Genomic DNA, 20,000 nt, shown 5'->3' with positions numbered 1-20,000 from the left:
TCGAGTCAACAGTTTGTTATCGGTATAACTCAACAGCTTCAATGAACTACTCATAGGACAGTCCAAGTTTTGTTCAAGGTGTTCACCTTCCGTGTGTGCATTTCCAGTGCAGTTGGCCGTGAAGAAATTGACAAAGTAAGTCACACGACGTGGCGGTTGATACGTCTCTAGGAAACTGTAGCCCCCTGTTGGAATAGAACATGCAAAAACGAATGAGTGATGCTCTTTGCCAGGTATAGTCAAACTGTTAAGAAGTTTTCTATGGCAATCAGGTTCCCCGGAATTCAATACCACCATGCAACATTCTACTTTGCGTTGGCTCAAACCCTTGTGGTATATTTCCTCCAGAGAAATTGTGTGGAACTTGCTCCTAATTAATGGAGTCATCCTCAGCATAATATATATATATATATATATATATATATATATATATAGAGAGAGAGAGAGAGAGGAGAGAGAGAGAGAGAGAGAGAGAAAGAGATGAGTGTATTTTTCCCTCGTTAACAATTAACATGGAAAAAATAGATAAATAGTTACCAGGGTAGCAAAAAATCACACAAGCAAAGAGGTTGTAACTCCTTGTTTTTAAAGGTAGAAACTTCGGGTTTACGTGGAATTTTTTGTATAATATATAAATAAATGAATGGAGTTTAATGCAGGTATAATTCAAATACTTTTACTTCCGAAACATGTTTTGAAGATTTCACTGATATTATTCCCAAGGAATAAATGGTGTAAAACAATGTAATCTTCTCTTCAGAGAAGTGAAGAAATGAAACTCATCAATAAGACATTTTAACAGAAAATGATGGATATGTATAGTGATTTACTGAATGCTATTAATATTGTTTGAAAAAACGCTATATATAACGTCAGAAGTAGCTTATAGAAAGAGGAGGGATATTTTTTTAGTGAATGCTAAATATAAAAAGAAAATTAATGTCTAAATTATATATAATGATAAAGATTACTTATATGAACTAAAGGTGTGTTTTTGCCAATGTTTACATCGGATTTACTAGGGGATTTTTCGAAAAAATAATGAAAAATAGTTCAGAGAAGACAGAATTCCTTGCTTTTATCATAAGGTATCGAGATTGAGAGAATCAACCATTCTAAATTAAATTGTTCATTATAGTCTTTTAGATCCCAAATTAATTTACTGAGCCTTGTACTGTTACATTTATTCCTATCCGTAATTGTTGAGTAATGGATAAAAATTCTTTTAGATAACTGTAACGACGTGCTTCCAATGTAAAATCGTACTTTATTATGGATACTTATTTTACACTGGTATATAGAATTTTTAATTTTAGAGTTACTTGACATAAACGTAATTCTGTTGGAATTGACTTCACATACAATAATCTTGTTATCAATATTTCTAGAGGGATGGATGGTATTAGCTAAATTAAATTAAATATTTGGTTAATTCTTCCATATGGGAGACAAATTAAATCTAATCTCCCATTGTTGTTTCGTCAAGCTGTTGTTAGGAATTTTCCAAAGAATTTTAGGTATTACTCTATAATCAATTCACATACAGTTAGGATAGGTTTTTCAAACACAAAAAATCTCTTACAAATTATCTCTTCACATAATAACAACCTGTTAAATATTAATACATTTACTAAAGCTAACATTAATCTAGCTAATACCATCCATCCCTCTAGAAATATTGATGATAAGGTTATTGTATCTGAAGTCAATTCCAACAGAATTAAGTTTATGTCAAGTAACTCTAAAATTAAAAATTCTGTATACCAGCGTAAAATAAGTATTATTTTCTGTAGCGGCTAAATTTATTGAGTATATGAACAAGATTGGGTGGTTGTTTCTTTGAGATTCGACAAATTGATGTACACATCTCTGACAAGAAATGAATAAGGTTCAAAAATCGATTTAGGCTGTTCATCATTTTTTTCCACCAATAGAGAAATAGCTAAATTTGCCCTCATTATATATCTACTACATAGGTTATCTATACACACACACACACACACACAGACAAACACACACACACACACACACACACACACACACACACATATATTATATATATTATATATATATATATATTTTTCTGAATCTTCAAATTTTTCAATATGCTAGACGACTGTTTTAAATTGATATTAATCAAATTAATATTCAATTTTTCACGCTTATTATTTAAGATTTATAAATATATATTCTGTTGTGTCTGGTGACAGTTAAAGAATCTTGCTAACAAAAGGCAAAAACGAAATATATATATACATATATATAAAATTTTCAGAATGAGATAAAAATCCAAGGCTGTGAAAGATTTTAGAACATTTATAAATAGAAGGTCTTACAGTTGTTTACATCAGAGACGGTGTGAGAAAATGGTTAAGCAATAGTTATTTTTGAAATAGAGAGTGAAGTGGAGGAATGAAAATAGATGTGAGATGTGCAGGGATATTGCATCTGCAGATCCATTATCTAGGCAGAATGGTATACATGTAAGATTCCAATACCTTGTGAATAAGTTCCAACAGTATTTAAGATTGGTCATTCCAAGTATAGAGTTTGTACACAGTGTTAACGAACGTAACCTATTTTCCCAAATTCTTCATTCCACCATTTTACTATACACACATCATCATCATCATCATTGTTTAACGTCTGTTTTCCATGCTAGCATGGGTTGATATATATATATATATATATATATATGAAGCACCATCAATGAAATACAATCTGTTACATTGTTGGTACTTTGAGGATTACTTTTAAGATGTAAGTGACTGTGGAGTACTCAGCCACTCACGTTATGTAATCCAATGAATATGTAACTCCACTTTTCAATGAGTGAAAATTAAATATATTTAAAGTAAGTAATAAGTATGAGAGACTAGCATCCTAGCCAAGTGCGAAGGTGCCTCACATTTTCTTGATCCTTTAGAAACAGGAGTGAAATACCAAAACTGTGGATAAAACAGTTTCAATGGAGAGAGAATTAAGGAAACGAGATCAGAAATCGAGATTAGCAGATTAAACAACTTACCTTTATAGAAAGCTATGGCCTTGTTGACGTACAAAGAGAATTTGCAACTTTGTGTAGAAGATGGTTCCTTGCTAAGCCAGGAATCTGAGAGAACCAGGAGCATATTTCCAGGACATTGTTCGCCTCCTTCTAACAAAACACTCAGACATTCAACAGGAGATGATAAAACGGTGATTGAAACCTGTTGATGGGAGAGAGCCTTAACTTTGGATGTTCTGTCTTGCGTCTCTGGGAAACCGGTTTCGAATAATGAATACTGCAATGCTTTGTAACATTGTCGTGGAATTTCTTCATTAATGCTTGATAAAATGTCGGGAACTTCCAAAGATTGGTAATTCCATAAAAGACATGTATCTTCAGCATCTTGCTAAAACAGGAATAGAATAATGAAAATTAAATGGAAAATATAACGAATTTCTCTGTTCTTCTAAACAAAAATAACCACCGTGAATACCTCTATATAATTGTTTCTCACCTGTTTTGATTTGTGGTACACTGAAAATAAAATTACTGGCATACCTCCGCCGCGCGACCGTGCCCAAAACCGAAAGAACAAACCCACGCTCGCGGTACGGCCCACGGACGCGTGGACGTAGCCGCCACCGATGCCGGAAGGCGTTCACGAGATGCGAACGCTTGGCCGCCACAAGCCAGTTATCCCTGTGGTAACTTTTCTGACACCTCTCGGCGGACGCATAGCTCGCCGCTGTAATTCGGAAACGATCGATGGGCCACGCTTTCGCGGTCCGTATTCGTACTGAAAATCGAGATCGAGCGAGCTTTTGCCCTTTTGCTCGACGTGTGGTTTCCGTCCACGCTGAGCTCGCCTTGGGACACCTGCGTTACCGTTTGACAGACGTACCGCCCCAGTCAAACTCCCCGACCGACACTGTTCTCTCAAGTGAAATCGCCGCTTCGATGCGCGTGGATAACACACGGACACACACACTCGTGGTCTGAGTCGTAACTCAGACTTACTCCCCGGCAATCGACCGGCCGCATAACTCTTTCGACTCGTGCACTCGACCGAGAACTCTCTCAAGTGAAATCGCCGCTTTGATGCGCGTGGATAACACACGGACACACACACTCGTGGTCCGTAACGAATCGCAGCTCTCGAGTCGGTCCGTACCCACCATCCGCAGCAGGTCTCCAAGGTGTACAGCCTCTCGTCGATAGCGCCAATGTAGGTAAGGGAAGTCGGCAAAATGGATCCGTACCTTCGGAAGAAGGATTGGCTCCGAGGACCGGGTCGGTCGGGCCGTGTGTGTCGCCTCGCTCCCGCGCGGCCGCGTCGCCGTTCGCTCGGCGTCGCGCCGCCGGGCGCCGGAACACGTCTTCACGCGAAGCAGCGGACCGGTACGGGGCTGTAGCGTTGGCGTCGGACTCGGCATCCCGGTGCGCCCCATTTTTCCGGCGGTCGTCGCAGAAAAAAAAAAAAAAGGTGTAGGAGTGGCAGGGCAGTAAGTAGCTTGCTTACGAACCACATGGTTCCAGGTGCAGTCCCACTGCGTGGCACCTTGGGCAAGTGTCTTCAGACTGACCAAAGCCTTGTGAGTGGATTTGGTAGACGGAAACTGAAAGAAACCCGTCGTATATATGTATGTATATATGTATATATATATATATATATATATATATATATATATATATATATATATATATATATATATATATATATATGTATGTGTGTATATGTTTGTGTGTCTGTGTTTGTCCGCCCCCCCCCCCTCCGCAACATCGCTTGACAACTGATGCTGGTGTGCTTACGTCACTGTAACTTAGCGGTTCGGCAAAAGAGACTGATAGAATAAGTACTGGGCTTACAAAGAATAAATTCTGGGGTCGATTAGCTCGACTAAAGGCGGTGCTCCAGCATGGCCACAGTCAAATGACTGAAACAAGTAAAAGAGTAAACAACTCTGTTTTAAAGTAGGAAATTTAGTTTAAAAAATAGAATAAATTATTCTTTAACTTACCTGATAAAGCATATTTGTTTGTAAGGAATTTTTTCAAAATGCTCAAACATTAGCATGGATTTTCTAGTCTTAAATTATGTCTTGAAAATTTTGTTCACACATTTACATAACCCTTTGAGACTATTTTTTCCTGGCAAAGATAGAAACTTAATCTTCCTCAGATCACAACCTACAATCTAAGAAAATATTATGATCCTGGATGTAATTCTTATAGGGAAAAAAAGGAAACCTGGGGATGGTATCAATTGGAATGCCTTTCATCAAGTTGACCAGAATTGATCAGAGGATAAAAACTGACAACCTCCCATACAGATTTTAGAACAAGTAAATGTAACAATGTGGTGTATTTACATTTCTCAAGGACACAACAAAAGTTCATTTGTGTCAACCCGGAATCAAAACCAACCCAATAGACCAACCCAGAATCAAAACTCGACACTGTAGGATAGACAGAGAGAGGGAGTTTAAAACGAAATGCCTGTTAGAAATTATTTGTGTGTTTGAATTTAGATGGATGGATGGTTGGGTGGATGGATGGATGGATGGAAGGAAGGAAGGAAGGAAGGATGGATGGATGGATGGATGGATGGACGGACGGACGGAAGGAAGGAAGGAAGGAAGGATGGATGGATGGATGGATGGATGGATGGAAGGACGGACGGACGGACGGACGGACGGAAAGAAGGATGGATGGATGGATGGATGGATGGATGGATGGATGGATGGAAGGACGGACGGACGGACGGACGGATGGATGGATGGAAGGATGGATGGATGGATGAAATTCTCCTGAGCAGGGATCATCGAGCTTCTGTTGTTAGTTCGATGTATATACGTGTGTGTGCATGCATATATATATATGTATGTATGTATGATTGTATGTATGTATGGATGGATGGATGGATGGATGGATGGATGGATGGGGGGAGGGAGTGAGAGAGAGAGTGAGAGTTAGTAACAAAGACAGAAAATGAACCGACTGACAAATGCTTCATGATTAACAATAGTAGCGATGCATCAGTTTTTCTCTTTTTTCTTTTTTTTTTATAAATAATTGTTGATATATAAACATAGAAAATAACAGGAGAGGCCAGGAAAGAGAAATTGCATCATTAAGAGTTACTGTATAATGAGTAAATGTCATGTGGTGGATTAGACTGGTCCATTTGAAAACCAGATATCTTGACCATAAACAAAACCTAAGCATCTGGTGATACTGGGGTACTGCCTTGAAGAGTTTAGTCCCTCCCCTTCCTGCCCTTCAACTCCCTTCCTTGGAATTTTCCAGGATGTCCCCCTCCTTGTACTTTTCCAGGAGGTACTTCCTTCCCTCCTCAGAACTTCCCAGGAAGTCCCTCTTCTCAGACTTTTCCAGGAAGTCCTTCCTCCTCTGCAACCCCCATCCTTGGATTTTTTTCAGTAAATTCCCCTTTTTGGACTTTTCCAGGTAGTTCTCCCACCCTTTCCTCCCCTTCAAATACCCTCCCAAGAATTTTCAGGTAGTTCTCTTCTTCAGACTTATCCAGGAAGTACTCCCTCCCCTTCAATTCCCCCTCCTTGGACTTTTCCAGATAGTAAACCCTCCCCTTCCCTACCTTCAACCCCCTCTCTTTAGAATTTTCCAGGAAGTCCCCCTACTCAGACTTTTCCATGAAGTCCTTCCTCTCCTTCAACTCTCCCTCCTTGGAATTTTGCAGGAAGTGGAGGAAGGTGGAAAGGGGACGGAGGATTTCATCCTCAAATGCCTGATTAAACGTAGACCTTGTGGGGAGGGGTTCACTAGCTTACCCCAGTACTTATTTGTGAATTTGATATTTATTCTATTGGTCTCTTTTGCAAAACCACAAGTAATTGGAACATAAACAAACCCACATCGGTTGTCAAACAGTCGAGTTGGACAAACATAAACATAAAGAATCACACACATACATACAATATACATATATACAACAAGCTTCCACACAGTTTCCATTTACTAAATTCACTCATAAGGTATTGGTTGGCCTGCAGCTATACAAGAAGTTGGTAGCCTTATGATTACAATCAACTAAAGCTTGCCCAACATAATTTCTACCACGTGACAAATAAAACTGTTGATATCTTTATATATAAAAGTGAGGTTGTGTGCTGTCTGTCTCCTACGATTTAGATTCCTAACTACTCCCACATTTTGCAGTGCAGTTTAGCCAAAACCGGGTATCTTATAGTCGTAATTCATATCGAGCCCTTCTGGGTATTAGCGCGCGTCTACGATGAGTCTACGATTTAAAAAAAAATTTACCATCATTTTTTTCCATTTTAATGCATTTTTTTCGCTATTATATAAGGGAAGTAACTCTCTAAAAATGTCTACGATGAGTCAACGATTTAAAAAAGAATTTACCATAATTTTTTTCCATTTTTAATACATTTTTTTGCTATTTTTTGGCTATAACTCTCTAAAAATGCTTATATAGTTATTTCCCTTACAAACCCGAGCAACGCCGGGCGATACTGCTAGTAGATAATAGAAATGTGTGTGTATACATATGTTATATGTGCATGTTTCTGTCTATATGTGTTACATATGTGTGAATTTGAATGTGTGAAAATACTTACTTGAACTTCTTTGTAAATATCCTCTTCTGTCTGCCAACTTGTTGGAGGATTCTTAACATGAATGCTTTTATTTAGAGAACTGGTAACAGCTTCCATCGTTGACTAAAAATATGATGTGCTGAAGGAAAAAAATAGTTTCTGGTTTAGTCACAAGCCCAGTAAATTTGATATACTCTTACTCTTTTGCTCTTTTACTTGTTTCAGTCATTTGACTGCGGCCATGCTGGAGCACCGCCTTTGGTCGAGTAAATCGACACCGGGACTTATTCTTTGCAAGCCCAGTACTTATTTTATCGGTCTCTTTTGCCGAACCGCTAAGTGACGGGGACGTAAACACACCAGCACCGGTTGTCAAGCAATGCTAGAGGGACAAACACAAATACACAAACATATACACACACATACATACATATATATATATATATATATATATATATACGACAGGCTTCTTTCAGTTTCCATCAACCAAATCCACTCACAAGGCTTTGGTCGACCCGAGGCTATAGCAGAAGACACTTGCCCAAGATGCCACGCAGTGGGACTGAACCCGGAACCATGTGGTTGGTTAGCAAGCTTCTTACCACACAGTCACTCCTGCGCCTATATGTGGGACTTAGCCCATAATGTCCATCACAAATACTTCCAAAGTACTTTATTTTATTAACTCTCAAAAGATGAAAGGTAAAGTTGATCACAACAAGATTTAAACTCAAAACAAAAAGCATGAGAAGAAATACTGCAAAACATTTTCCCAGACACTCTAACAATTCTACCATCATTCCATCTTTATTTATTGTTTCTTATTTCTTTACTACCCACAAGGGGCTAAACACAGAGAGGACAAACAAGGACAGACAAACGGATTAAGTCGATTACATCGAACCCAGTGCGAAGCTGGTACTTAATTTTATCGACCCCGAAAGGATGAAAGGCAAAGTCGACCTCGGCGGAATTTGAACTCAGATCGTTAAGACAGGCAAAATACCCATTTCTTTACTACCCACAAGGGGCTAAACACAGAGAGGACAAACAAGGACAGACAAAGGGATTAGGTTGATTACATCGACCCCAGTGTGAAACTGGTACTTAATTTTATCGACTCCGAAAGGATGAAAGGCAAAGTTGACCTCGGCGGAATTTGAACTCAAAACATAGTGGCAGATGAAATACCGCTAAGCATTTTTCCCAGCGCGCTAAAGCTTCTGCCAACTCGCTGCCTTCATTAATTGTTTCTGACTTAGAGTCACAGGCCAGCATTTTTTTTATTAGTCACATAAATGAAGAGGATGTTTTGTTTCTGGGTAAGACATCTGGCTTTCAAAGTAATAATAATAATAATAATAATAATAATTTTTTTATTAGCCACATAAATGGGAGAATGTGAAAAGAACAGGCAACAATTTGTGTGGAGTTTATGTATAAGGATGCATAAAAAGGAATGGAAAAGACAACGAAATGCAATCAAGATATACATAGAATACAAAGTATTGTGATAACATGAATGACGCAGTCGTCCTGATACAGAAGAAACTACAACTAGGGCCAATCAAGGAACCCCACAAACCAAGGATTAATCTGACCCTCATTCTTGGTGACACTTTTTGATTTCTGTTCACACCATTTCAGTGTCCTTTCAACACTGCACTTCTTACACTTCAATAAAACCACTTAACTACTTTATCATGTTTCCTTTTGTATTCTTTTGGAGTCTATTTGCTACACTCATTCACAATATGTGAGACTGTTTCATTTTTGCTGCGACACATCCTGCAAAGGAGCAATTCAACACTCTTATAATGCATAATGCATTATTATGTCCCTGTGAATAATAAAAGAAATTGTTATTATTACACTGGGGAACAAGGAACAGGGGTTTCGTTGTCTGATGTTGGAGACATGTTTCCTACTAAGTCTAGGGGGTTGATTTTAAAAATGAAATCCATTTTGCTCTATCAAGTCAAGATTTTTCACAAACTCAAATGTCCATTTTTCAACATTTCTGGTATTGTCAGCATTTCTAAGGATAGGTTTGACTTCGTCAAATGCAAATCCATATATGGAGCTTGACGTAACTTTGAAAACATAGTTTTTCAATGTCATTTAAAGTAAATACAACTACAAAAGTGAAAACATCATCATCATCATCATCATCATCATCATCATCAACATCATCATCATCATCATCATCATCAACATCATCAACATCATCACCATCATCATCATCATCATCATCATCATCATCATCATCATCATCATCATCATCATCATCATCATCATCATCATTATTATTGTATAATAGCATGGATTGGACAATTTGACCGAGGACTGGTGAATCAGATGGCTGTACCAGACTCCAATCTTGAGCTGGCAAAGTTTCTACAGCTGGATGCCCTTCCTAACGCCAACCACTCCAAGAATGTAGTGAGTGCTTTTACATGCCACCGGCACGAAGGCCAGTCAGGCGGTACTGGCAACGGCCACGCTCAAATGGTGCTTTTGTGGAATTTGTTTGCAGATATGCTCACACTCTGGTTGATTTAGTGTAACTATCACTGCAAACTAGATAAGATACATTTTTGTTGAGCATTTAACAGTCTCTTATGATAGTTAGTATTTTGAATGTGCCCTTAATGTTTTAATTGTGAGATCACATGGATCACTTTTTTATCAAGTATGGTCAAAGAACTGTGAAAAGAGCTTCATCTTAGGTAGGCTCTTTATCAAACTTTGCCATCACTAATCTGCATTTGCTTACATTATAACTCTTTTTCTTGTTTCAGTCATTTGACTGTGGCCATGCTGGGGTACCGCCTTTTGTTGAGCAAATCGCCCCAGGATTTATTCTTTGTAAGCCTAGTACCTTTTATAACAGTCTCTTTTGCTGAACTGCTAAGTTATGGGGTCGTAAACACACCAGCATCGATTGTCAAACGATGTTGGGGGGACAAACAGACACACAGACACACACACACACACACATATATATATATAAGTGGATTTGGTAAACGGAAACTGAAAGAAGCCCATTTAAGAGTACCCCAGGAGCACCGACTTGAGTCAAGCAAATCGACCCTAATACTTATTTTATCGGTCTCTTTTGCTGAACCGCTAAGTTACGGGGTCGTAAACACACCAGTATTGGTTGTCAAGCAATGTTGGGGGGACAAACACAGACACACGAACATATACACACACATACATATATACATACATTTATACAATGGGCTTCTTTCAGTTTCCATCAACTAAATCCACTCACAAGGCTTTGGTTAGCCCAAGGCTATAGTAGAATACACTTGCCCAAGTGGTTCATAAGCAAGCTACTTACCACACAGCCACAACTGTTGACAGTTCTGAAAATGTTTTTCCCAGGAGACAACTAGCTTGAATATGTTTTTGGATTTCAGAAATAAGGCCAGTTGTGAGAGAAGGAAATGTAAAAACAGGCCCTATATCTTCTGCTATATTTGTGGATGTTATACCTAGGCAGTGAAACAAAATCACAGATTTTATGAAGAAAGCTTACCATACTTACTTTAGCATGAAACTGGGTGAGAAGACAAAGCCTGTGCACCCCATGTAGTGTGCAAAACATGTGTTGAAATATTGATTCAGTGACTGCTTTAAATACTTAAGCAGAAAGTTTCCAGTTTTGTCTTGTGAGGAAATTAAGGTTGGTTTGTTTGACAGACCACATATTAGGTGGCTATTGCAGGACGAGCTATTTTTTGGAGACCATGTCTAGCATTGCAAAAGAAGCATGGGATGCTTTTGCTGCAGTTGTGTCTGATTTCCTAGGAAACAGGAAGCCATCAAATTATGAAGGTCTTGTGCAGACCCTGTTAACCAGTTTTTGAGCACTGGGCTGCAAAATGAGTGTAAACATGCATTTCCTGCGTAGTTATCTGGACTACTTCCTGGAAAATCATAGAACAATAAGTGAGGGGCAAGGAAAAAGATTCCACCAGGACATTGAGAACATAGAGGTCAGGTATGAAGGCAGGTGGAACACCACCATGATGCTGTCTACTGCAGGTTACTGCAACGAGATTGCCATGGTTATTCCAGCGTTGCGTTTAATGGCAAAATTGACATTTTTTGGTGAAAAAATGAATTCCTATTTCTTTATTGCCCACAAGGGGCTAAACATAGAGGGGACAAACATGGTAATCTTATGTCAAGATAAACAGCACATGACATTGCAGGTGGGGCCCAGTTAGAATTTTCTTCTGGTCAAGTAACCCATCCCGCTCAAAAGGTCCTTGAATAAGGGTTGTTTAAGGATGTTGAACGAAACACCCATGTTTCCAGAGGTGAATTACTCAAACCCCAAAGAATCCCTCTCAACACAAGGGTATGATTCTCCATAACTACTTCTGCTCATGCTCAGAGATGCACATATCGTCAGACATTAAGGGACATGCTCAACTGGTTAAAGTCAAACAACTGACAAGCAAATCTGTGGAATTGAGCAGAATATTTGGTGTAGCCCAAGACAAAACAATGTACATGATAACACTTCCAATTGGTTAAGATCAGAAGCCATGAGAGCAACTGTCTGGTACTGCATCAGGGCATTTATTATTTATTATTATTATTATTATTATTATTGTCATTATCGTTATTGTCGTTATCGTCGTTATCGTCGTTATCGTCATTATCGTTGTTATCGTCATTATCGTCATTATCATCATTATCATTATCATTATTATTATCATTATCATTATCATTATCATTATTATTAGTTATTATTATTATTATTATTAATATTATTATTATTATTTTATTATTATAACTATTATTATTATTATTATATTATTATTATTATTATTATTATTATTATTATTATTATTATATTATTATTATTATTATTTATTATTATTATTATTATCGTCGTCGTTGTCGTCATCGTCGTTGTTGTTGTTATTTGATTTGATGCAGGTTTGGTCTTGTTCCCGATGGAATTTATGTGGGTGTCAGGTCACTGCATGTTACCTTAGATATTCACAAGCTTTCAATAATCTTTGAAGTACTCGGAAACACTCTGATAATCTTTCTTGTTCCTAAGAAGCTCAACAGGATATTCCACTTTAATCTCCTTCAATCATTTGTCCATATCATTACTCACAGTACCTAATGCACCATTTATTACAGGCATAACCTTTATAATATTCATACTTTAAATTCTGGCATTTACAAATTTTAAGGGATTGTATTTAAAAAATGTTTTTTTTCTTTCTTTATAATCCTGGAATGAAATGGGTATGATGGCTCAATTAGTGAGCAACATAGCATTTTTTTTCTTTTACTCTTTTATTTGTTTCAGTCATTTAACTGTGGCCATGCTGGAGCACCACCTTTAGTCGAACGAATTGACCTCAGTACTTATTCTTTGTAAGCCTAATACTTATTCTATCTGTGTCTTTTGCCAAACCGCTATGTGACTGGTATGTAAACACACTAACATCGGTTATCAAGCGATGGTGGATGGACAAACACAGACACAAATAACAAGCACACACATACATATATATACACATATATGCATATATATATATATATATAATATATATATATATATATATATATATAATATATATATATATATATATATATATATATATATATATATATATATAGATCAATAAATGGTGGGGTTGTGTTGACCGCACGTGGAGAGATGATAAGCTTGGAGACACCAAAACAGAAATGGCTAAGAAAGCCCGAATTGGCATCTATAAAGGAAGTAACTCTCTAAAAATGCTTATATAGTTATTTCCCTTACAAACCCGAGCAACGCCGGGCGATACTGCTAGTATATATACACAACAGGCTTCTTTCAATTTCTGTCTACAAAATCCACTCAAAAGGCTTTGGTCAGCCTGAGGCTATAATAGATTTAAGGATTTAAGCCTTTTCCACTCTGGTCTCTCTTCAAGTACAACCAGTTAATATCAGCTTTGGGATGATGGACACTATACATAGTCAACAGCTTTCTACTTTTCCTTCAACACACCTTCTCTCTCTCTCTCTTCTCTCTCTCTCTCTCTCTCTCTCTCTCTCTCTCTCTCTCTCTCTCTCTCTCTCTCTCTCTCTTAGTCAATCACTCACACACCCCAAAAAAGGTGTGAGAAAAAATAAGTTAAAAAAATGTTCTGCTACTTCCTCCCTCACACACACACAGCAACACACCTCTCTCTCTATCTCTCTCTCTCTCTATGTCTTTCACACATATGTACACATACAACACACACTTTCTGTCTCACACTCACGACATATACACTCTGTTATCATCGTGAGATCAAAGGAAATGCACTTTAAACACCTACAAAAAGAAATAAATAAAATTTTTTTACGGAAATTACCGAACGCTTTATGTTTCACGTTCTTCCGATGCAAAACGAAAGATAGCCGCCTAGGCCGTAACTGACTATGACAACAACTACAACAACGACAGTATCAATGATGAAGACGATAATGATGAAGACGAGAGGATGACAATGAAATTTACTTGGATCTTTTCGTTTGACCGGCAGTTTTTTAAAAATAATTTCCACCTAACTAAACGCTTTTAACTTCGTATACTGGTAGAATGTGTTACATAAAACAACAACCTTTTTCTCTTGGCTTTATTGAAAATTCCATAGTTTGTAAGATATTTGTTGTTTTTTTCTTCTTCTTCCAATTTCTGCAATTTCAACCAATCAATGACGTCTATTTAGGTGAAAATATTCTGTGCCATATGAATATGTCCCTCGTTTAAGAAACAGATTGGGTTTATTTCCATTTCTGAAGAAAAAAAAATACCCTTCCCCCAAAACCCTAATCCTAACCATAACCCTAACCCTAAAACACTGAAATGCAATAGATCGATACTAGGGTTATAATTATGGGTGACAATTTCATATGACACCGCTAGAAAAAACTGCCGTTCAAACCGAAAAGATCCATTTACTTACCTATTATTTCTGTTTGCTGTTGTTTTTCTTTTCTTTCTAAGTGTGTTATTTTTTCCTCTTGTGGGAGTAGTTATGAATCTAAACCGAAGGGGACAGACACTCACACAACTACAGTTTTATATATATATATATATATGCATATAATAAAATAGGGTAATAATAAATTATTATTACCAGTGGCCTAGCACAAGAAACGAAAGCACAATGCTTCCCTATTGAAAGCCTCTTATTTTATTTATACACACACACACACACACACATATATATATATATCTATATATATAAAACTGTAGTTGTGTGAGTGTGTGTCTCCTACGATTTAGATTCCTAACTCCTCCTACATTTTGCGGTGGCAGTTTAACCAAATTCGGGTTTCTTATAGTCGTGATAATATCGAGCCCGTCTGGCTATTAGTGCGCGTCTAAGATGAGTCAACGATTTTAAAAATAATTTAATATCATTTTTTATTCCATTTTAATGCATAATTTTTCGTGTGTCGATGGCGGCGGAGTTGGCGTCCATGGTCACACCTGCACCTGTGTTTGCTTCTCCCCCTTCTTCGCTCCCTCGTGAAGCTGTGGGGAAGGGAGTGTAAGGAAATCAACGTCGTAATGCGTTGTCAAGGAGACCAGCGTTCTTTTAGAACAACGACTTCATGGCTTGAAGACACCAAAACAGAAATGGCTAAGAAAGCCCGAATTGGCATCTATAAGGAAGTAACTCTCTAAAAATGCTTATATAGTTATTTCCCTTACAAACCCGAGCAACGCCGGGCGATACTGCTAGTATATATACACAACAGGCTTCTTTCAATTTCTGTCTACAAAATCCACTCAAAAGGCTTTGGTCAGCCTGAGGCTATAATAGATTTAAGGATTTAAGCCTCTTCCACTCTGGTCTCTCTTCAAGTACAACCAGTTAATATCAGCTTTGGGATGATGGACACTATACATAGTCAACAGCTTTCTACTTTTCCTTCACACACCTCTCTCTCTCTCTCTCTCTCTCTTCTTCTCTCTCTCTCTCTCTGTATGTCTTTCACACATATGTACACATACAACACACACTTTTTGTCTCACACTCACGACATATACACTCTGTTATCATCGTGAGATCAAAGAAATGCACTTTAAACACCTACAAAAAGAAATAAATAAAATTTTTTTTACGGAAATTACCGAACGCTTTATGTTTCACGTTCTTCCGATGCAAAACGAAGATAGCCGCCTAGGCCTTAACTGACTCTGACAACAACTACAACAACGACAGCATCAATGATGAAGACGATAATGATGAAGTCGAGAGGATGACAATGAAATTTACTTGGATCTTTTCGGTTTGACCGGCAGTTTTTTTAAAAATAATTTCCACCTAACTAAACGCTTTTAAACTTCGTATACTGGTAGAATGTGTTACATAAAACATCTTTTTCTCTTGGCTTTATTGAGAAAATTCCATAGTTTGTAAGATATTTGTTGTTTTTTTCTTCTTCTTCAATTTCTGCAATTTCAACCAATCAATGACGTCTATTTTGGTGAAAATATTCTGTGCCATATGAATATATCCCTCGTTTAAGAAACAGATTGGGTTTATTTCCATTTCTGAAGAAAAAAAATACCCTTCCCCCAAAACCCTAATCCTAACCATAACCCTAACCCTAAAACACTGAAATGCAATAGATCGATACTAGGGTTATAATTATGGGTGACAATTTCATATGACACCGCTAGAAAAAACTGCCGTTCAAACCGAAAAGATCCATTTACTTACCTATTATTTCTGTTTGCTGTTGTTTTTCTTTTCTTTCTAAGTGTGTTATTTTTTCCTCTTGTGGGAGTAGTTATGAATCTAAACCGAAGGGGACAGACACTCACACAACTACAGTTTTATATATATAGATATATGCATATAATAAAATAGGGTAATAATAAATTATTATTACCAGTGGCCTAGCACAAGAAACGAAAGCACAATGCTTCCCTATTGAAAGCCTCTTATTTTATTTATACACACCACACACACACACACATATATATATATATCTATATATATAAAACTGTAGTTGTGTGAGTGTGTGTCTCCTACGATTTAGATTCCTAACTCCTCCTACATTTTGCGGTGCAGTTTAACCAAATTCGGGTTTCTTATAGTCGTGATTAATATCGAGCCCGTCTGGCTATTAGTGCGCGTCTAAGATGAGTCAACGATTTTAAAAATAATTTAATATCATTTTTTATTCCATTTTAATGCATAATTTTTCGTGTGTCGATGGCGGCGGAGTTGGCGTCCATGTCACACCTGCACCTGTGTTTGCTTCTCTCCCCCTTCTTCGCTCCCTCGTGAAGCTGTGGGGAAGGGAGTGTAAGGAAATCAACGTCGTAATGCGTTGTCAAGGAGACCAGCGTTCTTTTAGAACAACGACTTCATGGCTTGAAGACACCAAAACAGAAATGGCTAAGAAAGCCCGAATTGGCATCTATAAGGAAGTAACTCTCTAAAAATGCTTATATAGTTATTTCCCTTACAAACCCGAGCAACGCCGGGCGATACTGCTAGTATATATACACAACAGGCTTCTTTCAATTTCTGTCTACAAAATCCACTCAAAAGGCTTTGGTCAGCCTGAGGCTATAATAGATTTAAGGATTTAAGCCTTTTCCACTCTGGTCTCTCTTCAAGTACAACCATTTAATATCAGCTTTGGGATGATGGACACTATACATAGTCAACAGCTTTCTACTTTTCCTTCAACACCTCTCTCTCTCTCTCTCTCTTTCTCTCTCTCTCTCTCTCTGTATGTCTTTCACACATATGTACACATACAACACACACTTTTTGTCTCACACTCACGACATATACACTCTGTTATCATCGTGAGATCAAAGGAAATGCACTTTAAACACCTACAAAAAAATAATAAAATTTTTTTTACGGAAATTACCGAACGCTTTATGTTTCACGTTCTTCCGATGCAAAACGAAAGATAGCCGCCTAGGCCTTAACTGACTCTGACAACAACTACAACAACGACAGCATCAATGATGAAGACGATAATGATGAAGTCGAGAGGATGACAATGAAATTTACTTGGATCTTTTCGGTTTGACCGGCAGTTTTTTAAAAAATAATTTCCACCTAACTAAACGCTTTTAAACTTCGTATACTGGTAGAATGTGTTACATAAAACACCTTTTTCTCTCTTGGCTTTATTGAGAAAATTCCATAGTTTGTAAGATATTTGTTGTTTTTTTCTTCTTCAATTTCTGCAATTTCAACCAATCAATGACGTCTATTTAGGTGAAAATATTCTGTGCCATATGAATATGTCCCTCGTTTAAGAAACAGATTGGGTTTATTTCCATTTCTGAAGAAAAAAAATACCCTTCCCCCAAAACCCTAATCCTAACCATAACCCTAACCCTAAAACACTGAAATGCAATAGATCGATACTAGGGTTATAATTATGGGTGACAATTTCATATGACACCGCTAGAAAAAACTGCCGTTCAAACCGAAAAGATCCATTTACTTACCTATTATTTCTGTTTGCTGTTGTTTTTCTTTTCTTTCTAAGTGTGTTATTTTTTCCTCTTGTGGGAGTAGTTATGAATCTAAACCGAAGGGGACAGACACTCACACAACTACAGTTTTATTATATATAGATATATGCATATAATAAAATAGGGTAATAATAAATTATTATTACCAGTGGCCTAGCACAAGAAACGAAAGCACAATGCTTCCCTATTGAAAGCCTCTTATTTTATTTATACACACACACACACACACACACACACATATATATATATATCTATATATATAAAACTGTAGTTGTGTGAGTGTGTGTCTCCTACGATTTAGATTCCTAACTCCTCCTACATTTTGCGGTGCAGTTTAACCAAATTCGGGTTTCTTATAGTCGTGATTAATATCGAGCCCGTCTGGCTATTAGTGCGCGTCTAAGATGAGTCAACGATTTTAAAAATAATTTAATATCATTTTTTATTCCATTTTAATGCATAATTTTTCGTGTGTCGATGGCGGCGGAGTTGGCGTCCATGGTCACACCTGCACCTGTGTTTGCTTCTCCCCCTTCTTCGCTCCCTCGTGAAGCTGTGGGGAAGGGAGTGTAAGGAAATCAACGTCGTAATGCGTTGTCAAGGAGACCAGCGTTCTTTTAGAACAACGACTTCATGGCTTGAAGACACCAAAACAGAAATGGCTAAGAAAGCCCGAATTGGCATCTATAAAGGAAGTAACTCTCTAAAAATGCTTATATAGTTATTTCCCTTACAAACCCGAGCAACGCCGGGCGATACTGCTAGTATATATACACAACAGGCTTCTTTCAATTTCTGTCTACAAAATCCACTCAAAAGGCTTTGGTCAGCCTGAGGCTATAATAGATTTAAGGATTTAAGCCTCTTCCACTCTGGTCTCTCTTCAAGTACAACCAGTTAATATCAGCTTTTGGATAATGGACACTATACCTAGTCAACAGCTTTCTACTTTTCCTTCAACACACCTTTCTCTCTCTCTCTCTCTCTCTCTCTCTCTCTCTCTCTCTATGTCTTTCACACATATGTACACATACAACACACACTTTTTGTCTCACACTCACGACATATACACTCTGTTATCATCGTGAGATCAAAGGAAATGCACTTTAAACACCTACAAAAAGAAATAAATAAAATTTCTTTACGGAAATTACCGAACGCTTTATGTTTCACGTTCTTCCGATGCAAAACGAAAGATAGCCGCCTAGGCCTTAACTGACTCTGACAACAACTACAACAACGACAGCATCAATGATGAAGACGATAATGATGAAGACGAGAGGATGACAATGAAATTTACTTCGATCTTTTCGGTTTGACCGGCAGTTTTTTAAAAAATAATTTCCACCTAACTAAACGCTTTTAAACTTCGTATACTGGTAGAATGTGTTACATAAAACATCTTTTTCTCTTGGCTTTATTGAGAAAATTCCATAGTTTGTAAGATATTTGTTTTTTTTTTTCTTCTTCAATTTCTGCAATTTCAACCAATCAATGACGTCTATTTTGGTGAAAACATTCTGTGCCATATGAATATATCCCTCGTTTAAGAAACAGATTGGGTTTATTTCCATTTCTGAAGAAAAAAAATACCCTTCCCCCAAAACCCTAATCCTAACCATAACCCTAACCCTAAAACACTGAAATGCAATAGATCGATACTAGGGTTATAATTATGGGTGACAATTTCATATGACACCGCTAGAAAAAACTGCCGTTCAAACCGAAAAGATCCATTTACTTACCTATTATTTCTGTTTGCTGTTGTTTTTCTTTTCTTTCTAAGTGTGTTATTTTTTCCTCTTGTGGGAGTAGTTAGGAATCTAAACCGAAGGGGACAGACACTCACACAACTACAGTTTTATATATATAGATA

General features: G+C 37.4%; 1 protein-coding gene across 4 annotated transcripts in view; it reads right to left on the bottom strand.

Moving 5' to 3' along the window:
- Positions 1-20,000, bottom strand: part of LOC115220869 (carnosine synthase 1-like) — a 33,063-nt gene that overhangs the window by 10,852 nt on the left and 2,211 nt on the right. Inside the window, exons 1-4 of one of the 4 annotated variants that reach the window (XM_029791050.2) lie at positions 18,098-18,109; positions 7,606-7,723; positions 3,029-3,395; positions 1-185 (exon numbers count right to left, since the gene is read on the bottom strand). The exon at positions 1-185 is cut by the window's left edge and continues 192 nt beyond it. In XM_029791050.2, coding sequence (XP_029646910.1) covers positions 1-185; positions 3,029-3,395; positions 7,606-7,701 — 648 coding nt within the window. In that variant the 5' untranslated portion in view covers positions 7,702-7,723; positions 18,098-18,109. Of the gene's footprint in view, positions 186-3,028; positions 3,396-7,605; positions 7,724-14,564; positions 14,626-16,334; positions 16,362-18,097; positions 18,110-20,000 lie in introns of those variants that run through there. The other 3 variants (XM_029791049.2, XM_029791048.2, XM_029791047.2) reach the window with 3 other exon arrangements.

Source organism: Octopus sinensis, linkage group LG17 (genome assembly GCF_006345805.1).
Source record: "Octopus sinensis linkage group LG17, ASM634580v1, whole genome shotgun sequence".
Lineage (NCBI taxonomy): Eukaryota > Metazoa > Mollusca > Cephalopoda > Octopoda > Octopodidae > Octopus > Octopus sinensis.
This window is presented reverse-complemented; position numbering and strand designations above follow the sequence as displayed.